This window comes from Nicotiana tabacum, chromosome 12, assembly GCF_000715075.1.
Source record: "Nicotiana tabacum cultivar K326 chromosome 12, ASM71507v2, whole genome shotgun sequence".
Lineage (NCBI taxonomy): Eukaryota > Viridiplantae > Streptophyta > Magnoliopsida > Solanales > Solanaceae > Nicotiana > Nicotiana tabacum.
In genome coordinates this window covers 6,263,626-6,280,491 of record NC_134091.1, presented here as the reverse complement: position 1 = coordinate 6,280,491, position 16,866 = coordinate 6,263,626, and the positions used below count along the sequence as shown (strand labels likewise).

At 35.7% G+C, this 16,866-nt stretch overlaps 1 protein-coding gene and 1 non-coding gene across 2 annotated transcripts; one reads left to right on the top strand and one right to left on the bottom strand.

Annotated features, from left to right (window-relative positions):
* Positions 1–569: 569 nt before the first annotated feature.
* LOC142167656 (small nucleolar RNA R71) lies at positions 570–676 on the bottom strand. The gene has a single exon (XR_012697745.1). It is a non-coding gene; the product is annotated as a small nucleolar RNA R71 (small nucleolar RNA).
* Positions 677–1,645: 969 nt separating this feature from the next.
* On the top strand, positions 1,646–4,475 carry LOC142166992 (uncharacterized). The gene is made up of 5 exons (XM_075227139.1): positions 1,646–2,036; positions 2,157–2,821; positions 3,168–3,249; positions 3,364–3,477; positions 3,568–4,475. The coding sequence occupies exons 1-5, from the start codon at positions 1,646–1,648 to the stop codon at positions 4,473–4,475; spliced, it is 2,160 nt and encodes a 719-aa protein (XP_075083240.1).
* The last annotated feature ends 12,391 nt before the right edge of the window (positions 4,476–16,866 follow it).

Sequence of the window (16,866 nt, the reverse complement as noted above, 5' to 3'; positions counted from 1 at the left end):
GCTCTTCTGCAAAAGAGTTGGCCAATTACGATCCTGAAATTGAAAAAACTTTGCGATTGTGCAGGAAAGGACAAATATCGTCTCAAAACATAACTTGTAATAGAATGAGGCACTAATTAGAAGATGATAATAATCCACTATAAATTCCACCACCAGCTCATGTAGAGGAGCAGTTTGATGAAGTGGCGCCAAGACCAACAAATAGAATCCTAAGGGATTATGCTAGACCTAATCGCTTTAACTGTGAATCTAGTGTCAGGAAACCTCCAGTAGCAACCAATAACTTTGAAATAAGGGCAGGCCTGATTCAAACAATTCAACAATCTTGCATTTTCACTGGTGATCTAAGTGAAGATCCACATAGTCATTTAATTGACTTTTTAGAATTGGTTGAAACCGCAAAGTATAATGGAGTACCTCCTGAAGCAATTAAGTTAAGGCTATTTCCTTTTTCTTTAAAAGGAGAGGCCAAAACTTGGTTACGAAGTTTGACGCAAGGTTCTATTACCACATGGGTCCAAATAACTTAGAAATTTTTAAATAAATATTTTTCCCCTGCTAAAACAATAAAGTTAAGACATGATATATCTAACTTCTTGCAGACTGACACTGAGTCAGTTTATCAAGCTTGGGAAAGATTGAAAACAATATTAAGGAAGTGTCCACATCATGACATTCCTGAACATATGCAGTTGTATATTTTTTATCATGGTTTGAAATTATTTTCTAGAAATGTAATAGATGCAGCTGCAGGAGGTTCCATAATGGGAAAAAACAAGGAAGAAGCATTGCAATTGCTTAATAAAATTTCTGAAAATGCCATACACTGGCCATCTGAGCATGTAATCATTAAAAAAGTTGCTACAATAAATCAGGTGGATGCTTTAAATACACTAATACAACATATTATTTTTTGGCATAAAAATTTGAATCTTTTCAGGTAAATACACAACAACCAAGCCAGTCTAAGGCTTGTGACTTGTGTGGAGGAAACCATCTAAACCACGAATGTCAAGAAACTAATCAAAATGATGAACAGGTCAATGTCATCGGATACAAGCCGTATCCTTTTGGAAGTTTATTAGCACAAAAATATCTAGGATTTCAATGGAGCAATGCAAATGGTGTTGAAAACTCTCAAAACTACAAAAAGCAACACGTACAGAGTCCACCCAAATATCAAAATCAAAATTGTGGACAATAAAATTTCAGGCCTTATCAGCAAGCAACTCTATATCAGCAAAGGCCTCAACAAGGTCATCCAAGTCTTGATGACCTTTTGTACAAGTACATTAAGGTTATTGATGAAAAAATGAAAAGTCAAAATTCAGCTCTAAAAAATCTTGAAATTCAGTTAAGCCAATTGGCAACTCTTGTGTCTAAAAAGATTCAATATCCATTACCAAGCAATACAAATAAAAATCCAAAAGAACACCTTAAGGCCATTTCCTTACGGTCAGGTATGACTCTTGTTGAACCTTATGCAAACAAATAAGAAAAGAATCAATCAGAACAACAGGTAGGCAAGGGTAAGAATATTAAGACACCCTCTCACCCATTAGAAGAGAAAGAAGCCAAGAAAAAAGAAGAAAAAAATACTAAAAATTTGACTTCTTTCCCTGTTACAATTCCTTTCCCACAAAATATGAAAAGAGAAAAGCTGGATAATCAATTTGCAAAGTTTTTGGAGATTTTAAAACAAATTCACATTAACATTCTTTTTACTGATGCTTTATTGCAAATGCCTTCATATGCCAAATTTTTTAAAGAAATTTTATCAAGCAAAAGGAAATTGGAAGAAGTTTCTGTGGTAATGCTTACTGAAAAATGCAGTGCTATACTTCAAAATAAGCTACCACAAAAACTTGGTGACCCAGGTAGTTTTACCATTCCATGTACTCTGGGAGGAGTATACATTGAAAAAGCACTTTGTGATTCTGGAGCTTTAATAAATTTGATGCCATTTCCTATTTTTAAAAAATTAGATCTTGGTGAAATGAAAGACAAAGGTGTTTCACTTCAATTTGCTGATCAAAGTACTAAGAGACTAAAGGGAATAATTTAAAATGTGCTTGTAAGAGTAGATAAATTTGTTTTTCCTGTAGATTTCATAGTACTTTAAATGAAGGAGTGTTCTGATGAACCAATTATTTTAGGTAGACCATTTATTGCAACAGGCAGGGCAATCATAGATGTCCATCAAGGACAACTAATTTTAAGAGTTGATGAAGAAAGAGTTATTTTTGATATGCAAAAGATACTAAGATTCTCAGAAGATGATACATCATCTTCATGCTTTTCAATTGACATGATTAATAATCTTATAGATAAATTCAAAGATGATCAATTAATTTCTGACTCAATGGAAAGATGTTTGGCCAAATCTGGCACCATACAGAATGAAGATCTGACTATCAGAAATGATGCAAAATTATTGGAAAAAGATTATGAGGAAGGAGGCATGCAATTAGAAGCAGTTCAACTAAAAAATGAACTCAAAACTCTCCCTTCTCATTTGAAATATGTCTATCTTGAGCATGAATTATTTTCAGTAATTATTTCATATTCTCTAACTACAGAACAGGAAGAAAGATTGATTAAAGTATTGAAAGCACACAAAGGAGCCTTGGGATGGACTGTAGAAGATATCAAAGGAATTAATCTAGCAATTTGGACGCACAGAATCCTCATGGAGGATAACTACAAACCGATAGTCCAACCCCAAAGGAGATTAATCCCAACAATGCAGGAAGTGGTAAAAAAGGAGATTGTAAAGCTTTTGGCGGCATGTATTATTTATCCTATTTTAGACAGCCCTTGGGTAAGTTCTGTTCAGGTAGTACCAAAAAGGGAGGTATGACAGTGATAAAAATAAAAATAATGAACTAATATCTACCAGGACCGTCACAGGATGGAGAGTCTGTATAGATTATAGACGTCTTAATGATGCCACCAGAAAAGATCACTTTCCTTTGCCATTTATTGATCAAATGTTAGAAAGAATTGTAGGATATGGGTTTTATTGTTTTTTTGATGGCTATTCAGGGTATAACCAAATACCAATCGCACCAAAAGATCAAGATAAGACAACTTTCACATGTCCTCATGGAACATATGCATAAAGGAGAATGCCATTTGGTTTGTGCAACGCTCCTGCCACATTTCAGCGTTGCATGTCAGCAATTTTTTCTGACATGACTGAAAAATTTCTTGAAATTTTCATGTATGATTCTACACTCTTCGGCAAGGGTTTTGAGGATTGTCTTCACCATTTAACCTTAGTTCTTAAGAGATGTGAAGAGACAAACTTAATTCTTAATTGGAAAAAATGTCATTTTATGGTTACTGAGGGAATTGTTTTAGGACATAAAATCACTGCTAAAGAGATAGAAGTTGATAGGGCTAAAATTAATCTTATAGCAGGATTACCCCCTCCCACAACTATTAAAGGCATTAGAAGCTTTCTAAGTCATGCAGGTTTTTACAGACAGTTCATAAAAGATTTTTCAAAGATTTCAAAACCGCTGACTAACTTATTAATGAAAGATGTTAAGTTTGAATTTTCAGGTGATTGTATGAAAGCCTTTGACACCCTTAAAGAAAAATTATCAACTGCCCCTGTAGTTGTGTCCCCTGATTGGAACCAACCTTTTGAGGTCATGTGTGATGCTAGTGATACAATAGTTGGAGCTATTTTAGGCCAGAGAAAAGATAAAAATTTTCGTCCAATTTACTATGCCAACAAGACAATGAATAAGGCTCAACTAAATTATGCCACGACTGAAAAAGAACTACTAGCAGTGGTATTTGCATTTGATAAGTTTCGTTCCTATCTGATAAGAACCAAGGTCACTGTTTTTACTAATCATGTGACTCTAAAATACCTCTTAGCAAAAAAATATGCGCGACCTAGATTATTAAGATGGATTTTACTTCTCCAAGAATTTGAGCTCGAAATAAAAGATAAAAATGGAACAGAGAATCAGGTAGCTGACCATTTGTCTAGATTAGAGAACCCCCCACTTGAGTTATGTGATATAAAAGAAGAGTTTCTTGATGAACATATTTTTTCTATCAACTCAGTTGTGACTCAACCACCCTGGTTTGCAGATATTATAAATTACTTTGTTGGAAAATGGACACCTCAAAATCTCACTTACCAACCGAGGAAAAAGTTGATATCTAATGCTAAATATTATTTGTGGAATGACCATTACTTGTTTAAAATTTGTGCATATAATATTATCAGAAGGTGTGTACCAGAAGAAGAAATGATCAAAATTTTGTATCATTGCCACGATAGAGCAGTTGGAGGACATTATGCAGCAAATCGAACTACCTTTAAGGTTTTAGAGGTTGGATTTTTCTGGCCAACACTTTTTAAGGACGCTCGTGCCTACGTTGCACAGTGTGACAGGTGTCAAAGAACAAGTAATATCACTAAGAGAGATGAGATGCCATTGCAATCAATATAGGTATGTGAAATATTTGATGTTCGGGGAATAGATTTCATGGGTCCTTTTCCTTCATCTCATTCTTTTGAATATATCCTTGTGGCTGTGGATTATGTTTCAAGATGGGTTGAAGCCATCCCAACAAGGAAAAATGATGCTCAAACTGTGTGTAATTTTCTCAAGAAAAATATTTTTACCAGGTTTGGTACACCACGAGTCATCATTAGTGACCAAGGGTCTCATTTTATGAATAGATAATTTTCAGCATTGTTGTCAAAATATGGTGTGACTCACAAAACAGGAACACCATACCATGCTCAAATATAAGGGCAAGTTGAGGTTTCTAACCGTGAATTAAAAAGAATACTTGAGAAAACGGTTGGAATCTCCAGAAAAGACTGGGCTTCAAAATTAGATGACACGCTGTGGGCATATCGAACGGCATTTAAAACACCAATTGGTACGTCTCCATATCTATTAGTTTTTGGGAAAGCTTGTCATCTTCCAGTTGAATTAGAACACAAAGCTTTTTTGGCGTTGAAAGCATTGAACTTTGAATTGACATCTGCTGGTAAAAATATATTTTCTCAGGTGAATGAATTGGAAGAACTCAGATTAGAAGCCTATGAAAATGCCAAAATTTTTAAAGAAAAAAACAAAAAAATGGAACGACAATTTAATCCGACAGAAAACTTTTAAAATTGGAGATCATGTACTTCTATACAACAGTAGACTCAGGCTATTTCCTGGAAAATTAAAATCCAGGTGGACGGGTCCTTACAATGTTACATGTCACGACCCCGGTTCGCCCTCCATGAACCATCGTGACGGCGCCTAGTCTCTACGACTAGGTAAGCCTAAATTGTGGAAGAAAAACCAAATTTTGTGCAAGTAAAATAATTTAAAACATGAACAAAGTAATAATAGTGTTTAAATATGCCACCCGACGTACACCATGTTTAACTCTCAATATCAATACGTAACTCCAAGACCCGAAAAACCACGAATCACAAGCTAAGATCAATACTACATGGCTCTAACTCCGGAATGTCTAATAAGAACAGAAAAATACAGAAGGGCTAAATACTAAAAGCGGGAATAGAAAGGGACTTCTCGGTCTGCGAACGCGGCAGATGTACCTCGAAGTCTCTAGAGCAGTCGCCACCTCAACGATGATAGGCCCGAGTAGTGGTACCTGGATCTGCACATGAAAAACATGCGCAGAAGGAACATGAGTACACCACATCGGTACTCAGTAAGTGCCAAGCCTAACCTCGGTTGGGTAGTGACGAGGAAGGTCAGGGCCCTACTGAGGTTAAATGAAATATAAAGATGACAGGATAAGATAAGCTGTGCAATTGAGAATCTACAATAAGAATCTATACATGATAATAAGAGTACAATAACGGAAACAGAGATAAAGGCAACCCACAAGGAAGTATCACTCATAACAAGGATGATAACCGGGGATCTCTTGGTATACCAAGGATCTCTTAGTACCCTCAATATATACATGGGATCTCTCGGTATCCTCAATGTATGCTAGGGGTCTCTTGTTATCCTCAATGTATGGTAGGGATCTCTTGGTATCCCGAGGATCTCTCGGTATCCCGAAGATCTCTCGGTATCCTTAATATATGCTAGAGATCTCTTGGTATCCTCAGGATCTCTTGGTATCCTCAATGTATGATAGGGATCTCTTGGTATCCCGAGGATCTCTCGGTATCCTCAATATATGCTAGGGATCTCTTGGTACCCCAAGGATCTCTCGATATCCTCAATATATTCTAGGGATCTCTTAGTATCCTGAGGATCTCTTGGTATCCTCAATATACGTGCTGGGGATCTCTCGGTATCCCACACTTTAGCTCAAATCGTAAATGCGTACATGAGATCTCCCAGGATGTCGTCTAGTAGTTCCAAAGTAAAACACACAACAATGGCACAAGGAATACTCAAATAAACTCAACTTCATAACAAGATAACACAGATAATTCTAACCTAGCATGCTTCACATAATACAAATAAGGCAGTTAAAGCAAATAAAGCAATTAAGTCAATTAGACATGATTCTCTAACTAACAACAGGTTTAAAGGTGCAAGTAAAAAAAATAGAAAGGAAAAACACAATTAAAGTTACTTAATGAAAACCGGATTTTCGACAATTATCACGAGTACGCACTCGTCACCTCACGTACAAGGCATTTCAATTATCACAGTACCAATCCTAAGTGGAAAGTCCCCCACACAAGGTTAGACAAGCCACTTATCTCGAACCGGCTCAATAATCAATCCGAAACCACGCTCTTGCCACGAGTACTCGACTCCAAATGGATCAAATCTATTCAATTCAATTTCATAATGTAAATAACACTTCAAGTAACTGATACTACAATTAAACTCTAAGCTAATATGCGAAATTATGTAAAATAACCAAAACACCCCTCGGGCCCACATCTCAGAATGCAGTAAAATTCACATTTTCAGAAACCTCGTACTCTCACGAGTCCATAAATAACAAGAACACTGAAATCGGAGTCCAAATGTCCCCTCAAATCCTCATTTAAAGGCCTCTTAAACTCAAGCTCTAATTACCCATTTTCCCTAAATTTTACACCACTAATTAGGTCTTTAATCACATAAAAATGAGTTATAAAGTAAAAAATGTTACCTCCAAGTGATTCCCCTTGAATCCCCCTTCAACCCTCTTCAAAAGCTTCAAAATCGCCTAACAATGGAGGAACCTAGGCTAAAATTCGCGAAATAAACCTTTTAAAACATTCTACCCAGGCATTTAATTCTTTCTTCACGAACGCGGTCAAGGCCTCGCGTTCGCGAAGCACAAAAATGACGTTGACCAAAAGTCCTCTTACGCGAACGCGACAAGGCCCTCGCGAACGCGATGAGTAAATTCTGCTGGGTCAATTTTCCTTCTACGCGAACGCGAAGCCCAATCGCGAACGCGGTTCACAAGTATCCAGCCTTTCGCGAACGCGGAGTCTTCCTCGCGAACGCGAAGGATAAAATTTCACTAACCTCCACTGACTCTTCGCGAACGCGAGGGTCCACTCGCGAACGCGAAGAGTAAATATCTGCAACAGCTGAACCTGCAATTCTACAACTTTTTAACAACTAAAAATGATCCGTTGAGCATCCGAAACACACCCGAGGCCTCCGGGACCTCAACCAAAGGCATCAGCATATCCTAAAACCTTATTCAAACTTGTACCAATCTTCAAAATACCTCAAACAACATCAAATCAACCAAAACATATCAGATTCAAGCCTAAGTTTTCCAAAATCTTCCGAATTACGCTTTTGATCAAAAACTCAACCAAACCACCTCCGAATGACCTGAAATTTTGCACACACATCCTAAATGACATAACGGAACTACTAAAACTCTCGAAATTACATTCCGACCCTCGGATCAAAATCTCACTATCGAACCAGAAACTTCAAAAATTCAGCTTTCGGCGTTTCAAGCCTAAATTAGCTACGGACTTCCAAAACACAATCCGAACACGCTCCTAACCCCAAAATCACCCAACGGAGCTAATGAAACCATCGTATTTCTATTCTAAGGCAGTTTTCATACTGTTCCGACTACGGTCAACTTTCCAATACTTAAGCTCTCATTTAGGGACGAAGTGTCCCAAAACTCTCCGAAACTCAAAACCGAACATCCCAGCAAATCGAAATAGCAGAAATAAACTTGGAAAAATAGTTAATAGGGGATCGGGGCATAAATTCTTAAGACGATCGGCCGGGTCGTCACATTACAGATGTTACTCCATACGGAGCAATTGAAATTCAACAAGCCAATGGAGGAGACAAATTTAAGGTAAATGGTCACAGGTTAAAATTATATTTTGGAGTGAATTTTGAGCAACAACCATTTGTCACTTTGATAGATTGATGAAGTCTATAATTAATAAGTCAAGCTGGCGACGTTAAACTCAGAACTATGGCTCCTTACCCGTAGCCATTGAGGGTGAAGCAATGGAGCCTCATAAGTCCAACATAGATTTAAATAGTTAAATGCTTAATGAATTGATCTGATTAATATCCAGGTTATTGTACACTCAGAACATCTCATGAAGGCCTCTACAAAAACAGAGTCGCCTATACAGGAGTAACTCCATGGTGACCGGTATGCCTAATTAACTGGTTGGTTAACCATTTAATAATTCAATTCATATGTTGGAATAGATTTTCTAGTTTATATACAAACTAGACTTGTTATTTGTACGCAAAAGGTGCGTGGCTGCAATTTCTTTCAAGCTTTCTTCTGCAATTGTATATTTGAAAGCCAAAAAGATTTTATAATCCTTTTTTTATAATTATGCCTCTTATAAAGTGTTAATTTATCAAAATAAAACTCTTATCATTCTATATCAAATATATATTTTTTATATTTACCACATAACTTTCTTGTTTTTAAGTTTATTTTTATGAAGGCAAGAACAAATATCTTCAATACTTGGCTAGACATTCTGAGATTGAAAAGAATTATGATCAAAAAGCAAGTAGAACTTATAATTTATATGCTAGAACTTTCCCCAAATGTCTTTCGAGGCGAAATCCTAGACAACACTGATTGTTGAAATATGAATTTAGGGTTTCTTTATTTACCTCAGTCTTTTCTAGATATTGCACAAAAATTTACTACAGAAAAAATAAATCCCTAGCACCTATTTTGAAGTTTGAAGACCTATTTTTTTCCTTTTAATACCTAAATATGCCCAAATTTAAATATCACATTCGTGCTTATGATTTGAAAAGTCCTTTTTCAGAAAATAAGTTTGGAGCTCATTTTGAGAAAGAATCAGAATTAAAGAAAAAAAAGGAGAGATTGATCTTATGTTCAAGCATTATAAGTACAAAAAAAAATCAATAGTAAATATTTGAAAAGTCTGATCTTAGAAACATTCTACTCCAAAACTGGAAAAGGCAAGCCACTACAAATATAACCTTTAACCCACCAGCCTGAAGCCAACATTACAAGCCAGAAAAGGTCCTAAAAGATTTTAGAAATCAGTGTTTAGTCTACATTAGTGGAGATAGACATAAAGGGCAAGCCTATGGACAAAAGATGAAGAGTACTAAATGCAAATGATCATAAAGTTATCAATTTCAGAGAAGTCTCAAAAAGAAAGAAGGTACAATTTTTTTTGAATAAAAATAAAAGTAAAAACAAGGTAAAGATTTGATGAATATAGAAAATTCATAAAGTTTGAAAGCATGATAGATTTTATTTGATTAAATTTTTATTTTACAAGAGTAGCCATAATTTTAAACAAAAAATAGTAATATATTATATATATTTTTCAAAATTCTTTTCCTCGAGGACGAGCAAAAATTCAAGTGTGGAGGTATTTGATGGATATAAATTATTCTTATATTTTTAATAAAAAATATAATATTTTAGATATAAAACATGACCAATTTATATCCTATTCTCGCACTTTTCTAACAATTCTTGCAGGAAAAAAAATACATGGAAAAAGAGAAAAAGAAATAACCTACAGTTCCAGGAAGAAGGATACATCCGTGACAATTTCATCTAAGACTACACAAAGTCAAGAGATATAAAAGTTATGGCAAATTCTCACCAAAATCTCATGACAAATTGCCATGTCAATTTCTCATCAAGGCCATATGATATATTGATATTATCTTGCAGATTCTCACCAAGGTCTTGTAGAAAGTTTCCTATAAATAGGCATATATTTGTAGAAGAAAGAACATCCCTCTTTGTGTCCAATTTCCTATCTAGTTTTTTCTAAGTTTCTAAAGAGAAAGAGAAAGTAATCTTGGTCTCTTACTCTAGTCTATCTCTTTGTAGTAAAAAAATTCTTAGTCTTTTGAAAGTATTTTTTAGCTTTCTCACTTCATAATGGAGCAATTTTTTTTTGTTGGGATAGTTGATGAAGCTTGATATAATTATAATACTATCTCAGTTCAATACATTCTTGGCCTAAAACTCTATTTACATTTCATACTGTGCTGGAATGATGATTTTTTAATCATTATTATCACATCTACATATTTTATATCTAAGTTATTCTTATATTAATTTTGTAATTCTCACGAAGCAAAATTAATATATAATAACTGATGAATAGAATATTAGAATGAAAGTAATTTTTGGTAAGAGTATTATTTCAAGTTTATAATCTTGCTTTCCTCAGTTTTAGTTCTCACGGAGGAATTGTTGAAGGCAAGATTATTGATTTTCTAGTAAAAATATTCTCACGAAGTTTTTACTACGCTTGAGCACAATTCAGGCAAGATATTTCAATTTAATCGTCACTAGTTTTAAATCAATTAATTGACATAACCTCACGGAGTCTTAATTATTTATGTATTTCTTAGTGTAAAAACATAATTGTATTGGCAATAAGCAATTATTCTTTAGAGAAATACATATGAAACTGAGATTTTATTGTAATAATATATCAAGTGAATTCAACGATTCCCAAATCTTTTTAAATATAAACTTTTCGGAAGAAATTTGTCTTAATTTATAATTTCAAACACACCTTTCATCAATTTGGTTCTCTCAAATAGTAGTCAAAATATTATAAGTTTATAGCTTAGATTGTCCAATCTCTGTGGGACGATATCATAAATTATACTAGAATTGACAAAGTACGAGCAGCAAATCCTATACACACAAGCTTCGTCAATACATAAATAGCCCCTTTAAGTTGTCCCAACGATCATTTGAACACTCAAACTAACTTACTGGCCATTTAGACACTTTTATTTGATACAAGTGTATTTATTGGACACTTAAGTCAAGCAGACAACATGCCTGACATACACTTGCTGTTGACATGGAAAATGACCCAATTAAATAAGAACACATGTAATTAAAAAATACTAAAAAGGACTAAAACACAATTTTTCAATTCTTCCACTAAAAGCTTGTCGTCTTCTATGGAAAAGATATGTTCACCGTCTTTTTCACCCATTTCTTCAGTCCCGATGATCTTTACCCATTTATTCTCTCTTTAATTTGTTTTCTTCTACATGTTCCAAATAAGGCTTCACTTTTATCTATTGGACTTTAAGCCATTGGGCTTTAAAGTAGAAGAAGTGTGAATTGGAAATGGAGGGAAATAAAATGGAGGGAAAATAAAAAATTTGAAGAAGTGAACTTTTGTCTTGCACTTTGTCCCTCATTGGTAAGGGACAACCACATTTGTGTGCTTATATATAGAATCACTTCTTAAAGCTCTTAAAAGGAGTTGAAGAGAATGAACCCTCGCGCCGTCGTCGCTCGCTCGGCTCGGCTCAGATCAGATCGGATTTGGATTTGGATTTGTCAAATGATCGATGAGATTATTTTTTGGACAAAATTTATTTAATTATTTAATAATTAATTTATTCAGAGAGCCTCTCTGACCGCGGTTCTGTCGCGGTCGCGGTAGAACCGCGGCAGGCAGCGTATTCTTCTGAAAAGTCACCTTTTCCAGACGCCTCTTCTGATAATTGCCTATAAATTCTGAGGCAAGACTCCATTTTCTACACACGAAAAACACTCTAGAACTTCTTTCTTTCTGAATACACCGCATCCTAATTCGCAGTCTCTCTCTCTCAATTTCGTAAGTGTGATTTTGCTCCGTTCTTTGAGTTCGTTAGTATCCTGCAGTTTGGATTACCACTGTTGCAGGAAGGTTTATTCCGCTTTATCCTGGGAGGATTTAATCCATTACCTTGGCAGCGTGTGGGGGGGTTAAAATTCCTTAAGGACACACAAGAAAATTGTGGACTCGGAATAATTCTGATTCTTTATTGTTTTTTCTAGATTTCTTTATTCTTCTAACAGTTTTGTTTTCTGATTTTTGTTTTAACACAGTAACGCCCACAAGCTTAAGGAATTTTATATTACTAACGTTTTTGTGTTGATTATTAAACTATTTTCTATATACTTTGTTGGAGACTAAAGCCTTGTAGCTTTCTACTCCTATAATTGTTTCTGTCCGGTTTAAAGTACATAAAAACTTTGTCGGAATAATAAACGTACGGGTTTGAAGTATATAAAAACTTCACCATTGTTACGTGTTGTATGGTTGGTTTGGTATTCAGTTTGAAGATATCAAAACTTTACTGATTTAACAAGTTCTGTATTGTTTTCAACTTTACAGAAGTATGACGAATAAAAACCAAACTAATGGAAGTGTTGCGGGAACGGTTGCTACTGTTACGAGTGTTGCTGCCTCGTCAAGCCGTTCTACTCCGGCTCATGCTATGGCACCGGCAGAAAAACCCGGAAAGTTTTCCGGTATTGACTTCAAACGCTAGCAAATGAAGATGCTCTTCTATCTTACTGCGTTGAGTTTGCAACGTTTCATCAAGGAGGATCCTCCGGTCATGGCTGAAAATACTCCGGATGATGAACGACTTGTTGTAACTGAAGCATGGAAACATTCTGATTTCTTGTGCAAAAACTACATATTGAGTTGTTTGGAAGATGGCTTGTACAATGTCTATAGTGTCATGGAAACTTCAAAAGCGTTATGGAATGTGCTTGAGAAGAAGTACAAGACTGAGGATGCCGGACTTAAGAAGTTCGTGGCTGCAAGGTTTTTGGATTTCAAGATGATTGACACTAGGTCAGTCATAACTCAAGTCCAAGAATTACAAGTCATTGTGCATGACCTCCTTGCTGAAGGTATGACCCGAATCAATAATGTTATTAATAAGATTTATCTTATTATTAATTATGAATTTGTTATTGAAGGTATGGTCATAAATGAGGCCTTTCAAGTCGCTGCTTTCATTGAAAAGTTACCTCAGTTGTGGAAGGATTTTAAGAACTATCTTAAACACAAGCGGAAGGAGATGACACTAGAAGACTTGATTGTTCGTTTGAGGATAAAAGAAGACAACAAAAATTCTGAAAAGAAGTCACGTGAAAACTCGACAATAATGGAGGCAACGTTGTTGAGGAGGCGCCACAAAATAAGAAGGGGAAGAAGGCTTCCGGACCAAAGAATTACCCAAACAAGAAAAAGTTCAAGGGTAATTGCCACAACTGTGGAAAATCTGGGCATAAGGTCATGGATTGTCGTGCGCCCAAGAATGATAAGAAGAAAAAGAATCAAGCTAACATGGTTGAAGATGAAATGGAGGACTTATGTGTCATGTTGTCTGAATACAATTTGGTAGGAAATCCAAAAGAATGGTGGATAGATTCTGGAGCTACCTGCCATATTTGTGCTAACAAGGAGTTATTTTCTTCTTATGCCCCCGCAGGACCCGACGAGACAATCTTCATGGGAAATTCATCTATGGTCAAAATTGAAGGAGTTGGAAAGATTGCGTTGAAGATGACGTCGGGAAAAATAGTGACTCTAAATCAAGTCCTCCGTGTTCCAGAAATTCGCAAGAATCTTGTGTCTACCTCACTTCTTGTCAAGAATGGATTCAAATGTATTTTTGTTTCTAATAGTGTTGTACTTAGTAAGAACGATGTATATGTAGGAAAAGGTTACCTAAGTGAGGGCCTTTTTAAGCTAAATGTAATAGCAGTTCCTATCAATAAAGTGAATGTTTCTTCTTACTTACTTGAGTCAAACACTTTATGACATTCACGTTTAGGTCACGCAAATTTCAAAACATTGCGGAAGATGATAAATCTAGAAGTATCGCCAAAATTTGATTGCATTAATTCCAAATGTCAAATATGTATGGAATCAAAGTATGCTAAGCATCCTTATAAGTTCGTTGAAAGGAATTCAAGTCTTTTAGACTTAATTCACACAGATATTTGCGACATGAAGTCAACACCATCTCGTGGTGGGAAAAAGTATTTTATTACTTTTATTGACGATAGCACGAGATACTGCTATGTTTATTTACTTAATAGTAAAGATGAGGCAATTGATGCTTTCAAGCAATACAAGAGTGAAGTTGAAACTCAACTAAACAAAAAGATCAAAATGATAAAAAGTGATAGGGGTGGCGAATATGAATCTCCTTTTAAAAAAATTTGTTTGGAAAATGGCATTATTCACCAAAAAACTGCCCCTTACTCTCCACAATCTAATGGAATTGCGGAGAGGAAGAATCGAACATTGAAGGAGATGATGAATGCATTACTAATAAGTTCTGGCTTACCACATAACTTGTGGGGGGAAGCTATACTTACAGCTAACCGGATAATCAACCGTGTACCTCATAGTAAAATATAGTCCATTCCTTATGAAAAATGGAAAGGAAGGAAGCCTAGCTTGAAATACTTCAAAGTGTGGGGGTGTTTAGCTAAGGTACAAGTTCCTAAACCTAAAAGAGTTAAGATAGGTCCAAAAACGGTTGATTGTGTGTTTATTGGATATGTAACCAATAGCAAGGCATATCGTTTTCTGGTTCATAAATCAGAAAATCCTGAGATTCACATTAATACAATAATAGAATCAGATAATGCTGAATTCTTTGAAACTATTTATCCGTATAAAAAGGAAAGTGAAGTGACCTACCAAAAGTCAAAACGACCTCGGGAGGAAATAACAGATGGTATGCCTAATGAAGAAAATCCAAGAAGAAGTAAACGTCAAAGGATATCTACTTCATTCGGTCCAGATTTTCTAACTTTTCTGTTAGAAAATGAGCCTCGTACCTTCAAGGAAGCAATGTCTTCCTCAGAAGCACAATATTGGAAATAAGCTGTCAATAGTGAAATAGAATCCATATTGAGCAACCATACCTGGGAATTGGTTGATCTTCCTCCAGGTAACAAAACGTTGGGTTCTAAATGGATTTTCAAGAAGAAAATGAAGGACGATGGTACTATTGACAAATACAAGGCAAGACTTGTTGTCAAAGGATTTAGACAACGAGAATGTCTTGACTATTTTGACACGTACTCGCCGGTAACAAGAATTACATCCATTCGGATGCTAATAGCGTTAGCCGCCTTGTATGATCTTCAAATCCATCAAATGGATGTAAAAACAACATTCTTAAATGGTGATCTTGAGGAAGAAATTTACATGAACCAACCTGAAGGGTTTGTGGTTCCGGGAAAAGAAAAGAAGGTGTGTATACTTGTCAAGTCCCTTTATGGACTAAAACAAGCACCCAAGCAATGACATGAGAAATTTGACCAAACAATGTTGTCAAATGGTTTTAAGATTAATGAATGTGATAAATGCGTTTACATTAAGAACGTTCCAAATCATATAGTCATTGTTTGCTTATATGTTGATGATATGCTAATAATGAGCAAAGACATTGCCGACATTCAAGCTACAAAACGTATGCTTGCTAGTAAGTTTGATATGAAAGACTTAGGAGTTGCCGATATAATTCTAGGAATTAAAATCCAGAGGACTCCTCAAGGTCTAGCTTTGTCTCAGTCACATTACGTGAAAATGGTACTGGAAAAATTCAAACACTTGGAATTTAGAAGTGCAAGAACTCCAATTGACTTAAACCATCATCTTATAAAGAATAAAGGTGAAAGTACGTCTCAATTGGAGTATGCTCGTGTGTTGGGAAGCTTAATGTACATCATGAACTATACACGACCTGATATAGCTTGTGAAATAAGTAAACTTAGTCGATTCACAAGTAATCCCAACAAACATCACTGGGTGGTAATGAAACAAGTTATGAGATACTTGGAGTATACCCAAGACTACGCCTTGCACTACAATAAATATCCTGCGGTTATCGAAGGATATAGTGATGCAAATTGGATAACCGGCTCAACAGAAACAAAGTCCACAAGTGGATATGTTTTTACTGTTGATGGAGGAGCAATATCTTGGAAATCTTCCAAACAGACGTGTATCGCTCGTTCTACAATGAAATCAGAGTTTATAGCTTTGGATAAAGCCGGTGAAGAAGCTGAATGGCTTCGAAATTTCTTAGAAGACATTCCGTTCTGGCCAAAGCCTTTGGCTCCTATTTGCATACATTGTGATAGTGAGGCTGCCATAGGACGGGCATGGAGCGTTATGTACAACGGAAAGTCTCGTCATATACGACGAAGACATAACACCGTTAGACAACTACTTTCTAGTGGAATTATCACCATTGATTATGTAAGATCAAAGGATAATGTGGCAGATTCGCTTACAAAAGGCTTATCTAGAGAGGGAGTTGAGAAATCATCTAGGGGAATGGGACTATGGCCGAGGACAAGTCAACATGGCGGTAACTCTACCTAGAATTTTGGATGTTCCGAGGTCTAGGTTCAAGGAGCTCAAACAAAGTTGTGATTGACCGGTTCAACATTGTCAAAATAAAATCTTTGGTCCATTCTCGTGATGAAGACAATGTTCAGTAACAAGGATAGAACTTTACACGTTCTTTAATGATTACCAAAGTTTGATGAGGTATCTATCAAATAGTGTCAATCTAAAGGATTGCACGTTTAGGAATCACCTACGTAAGT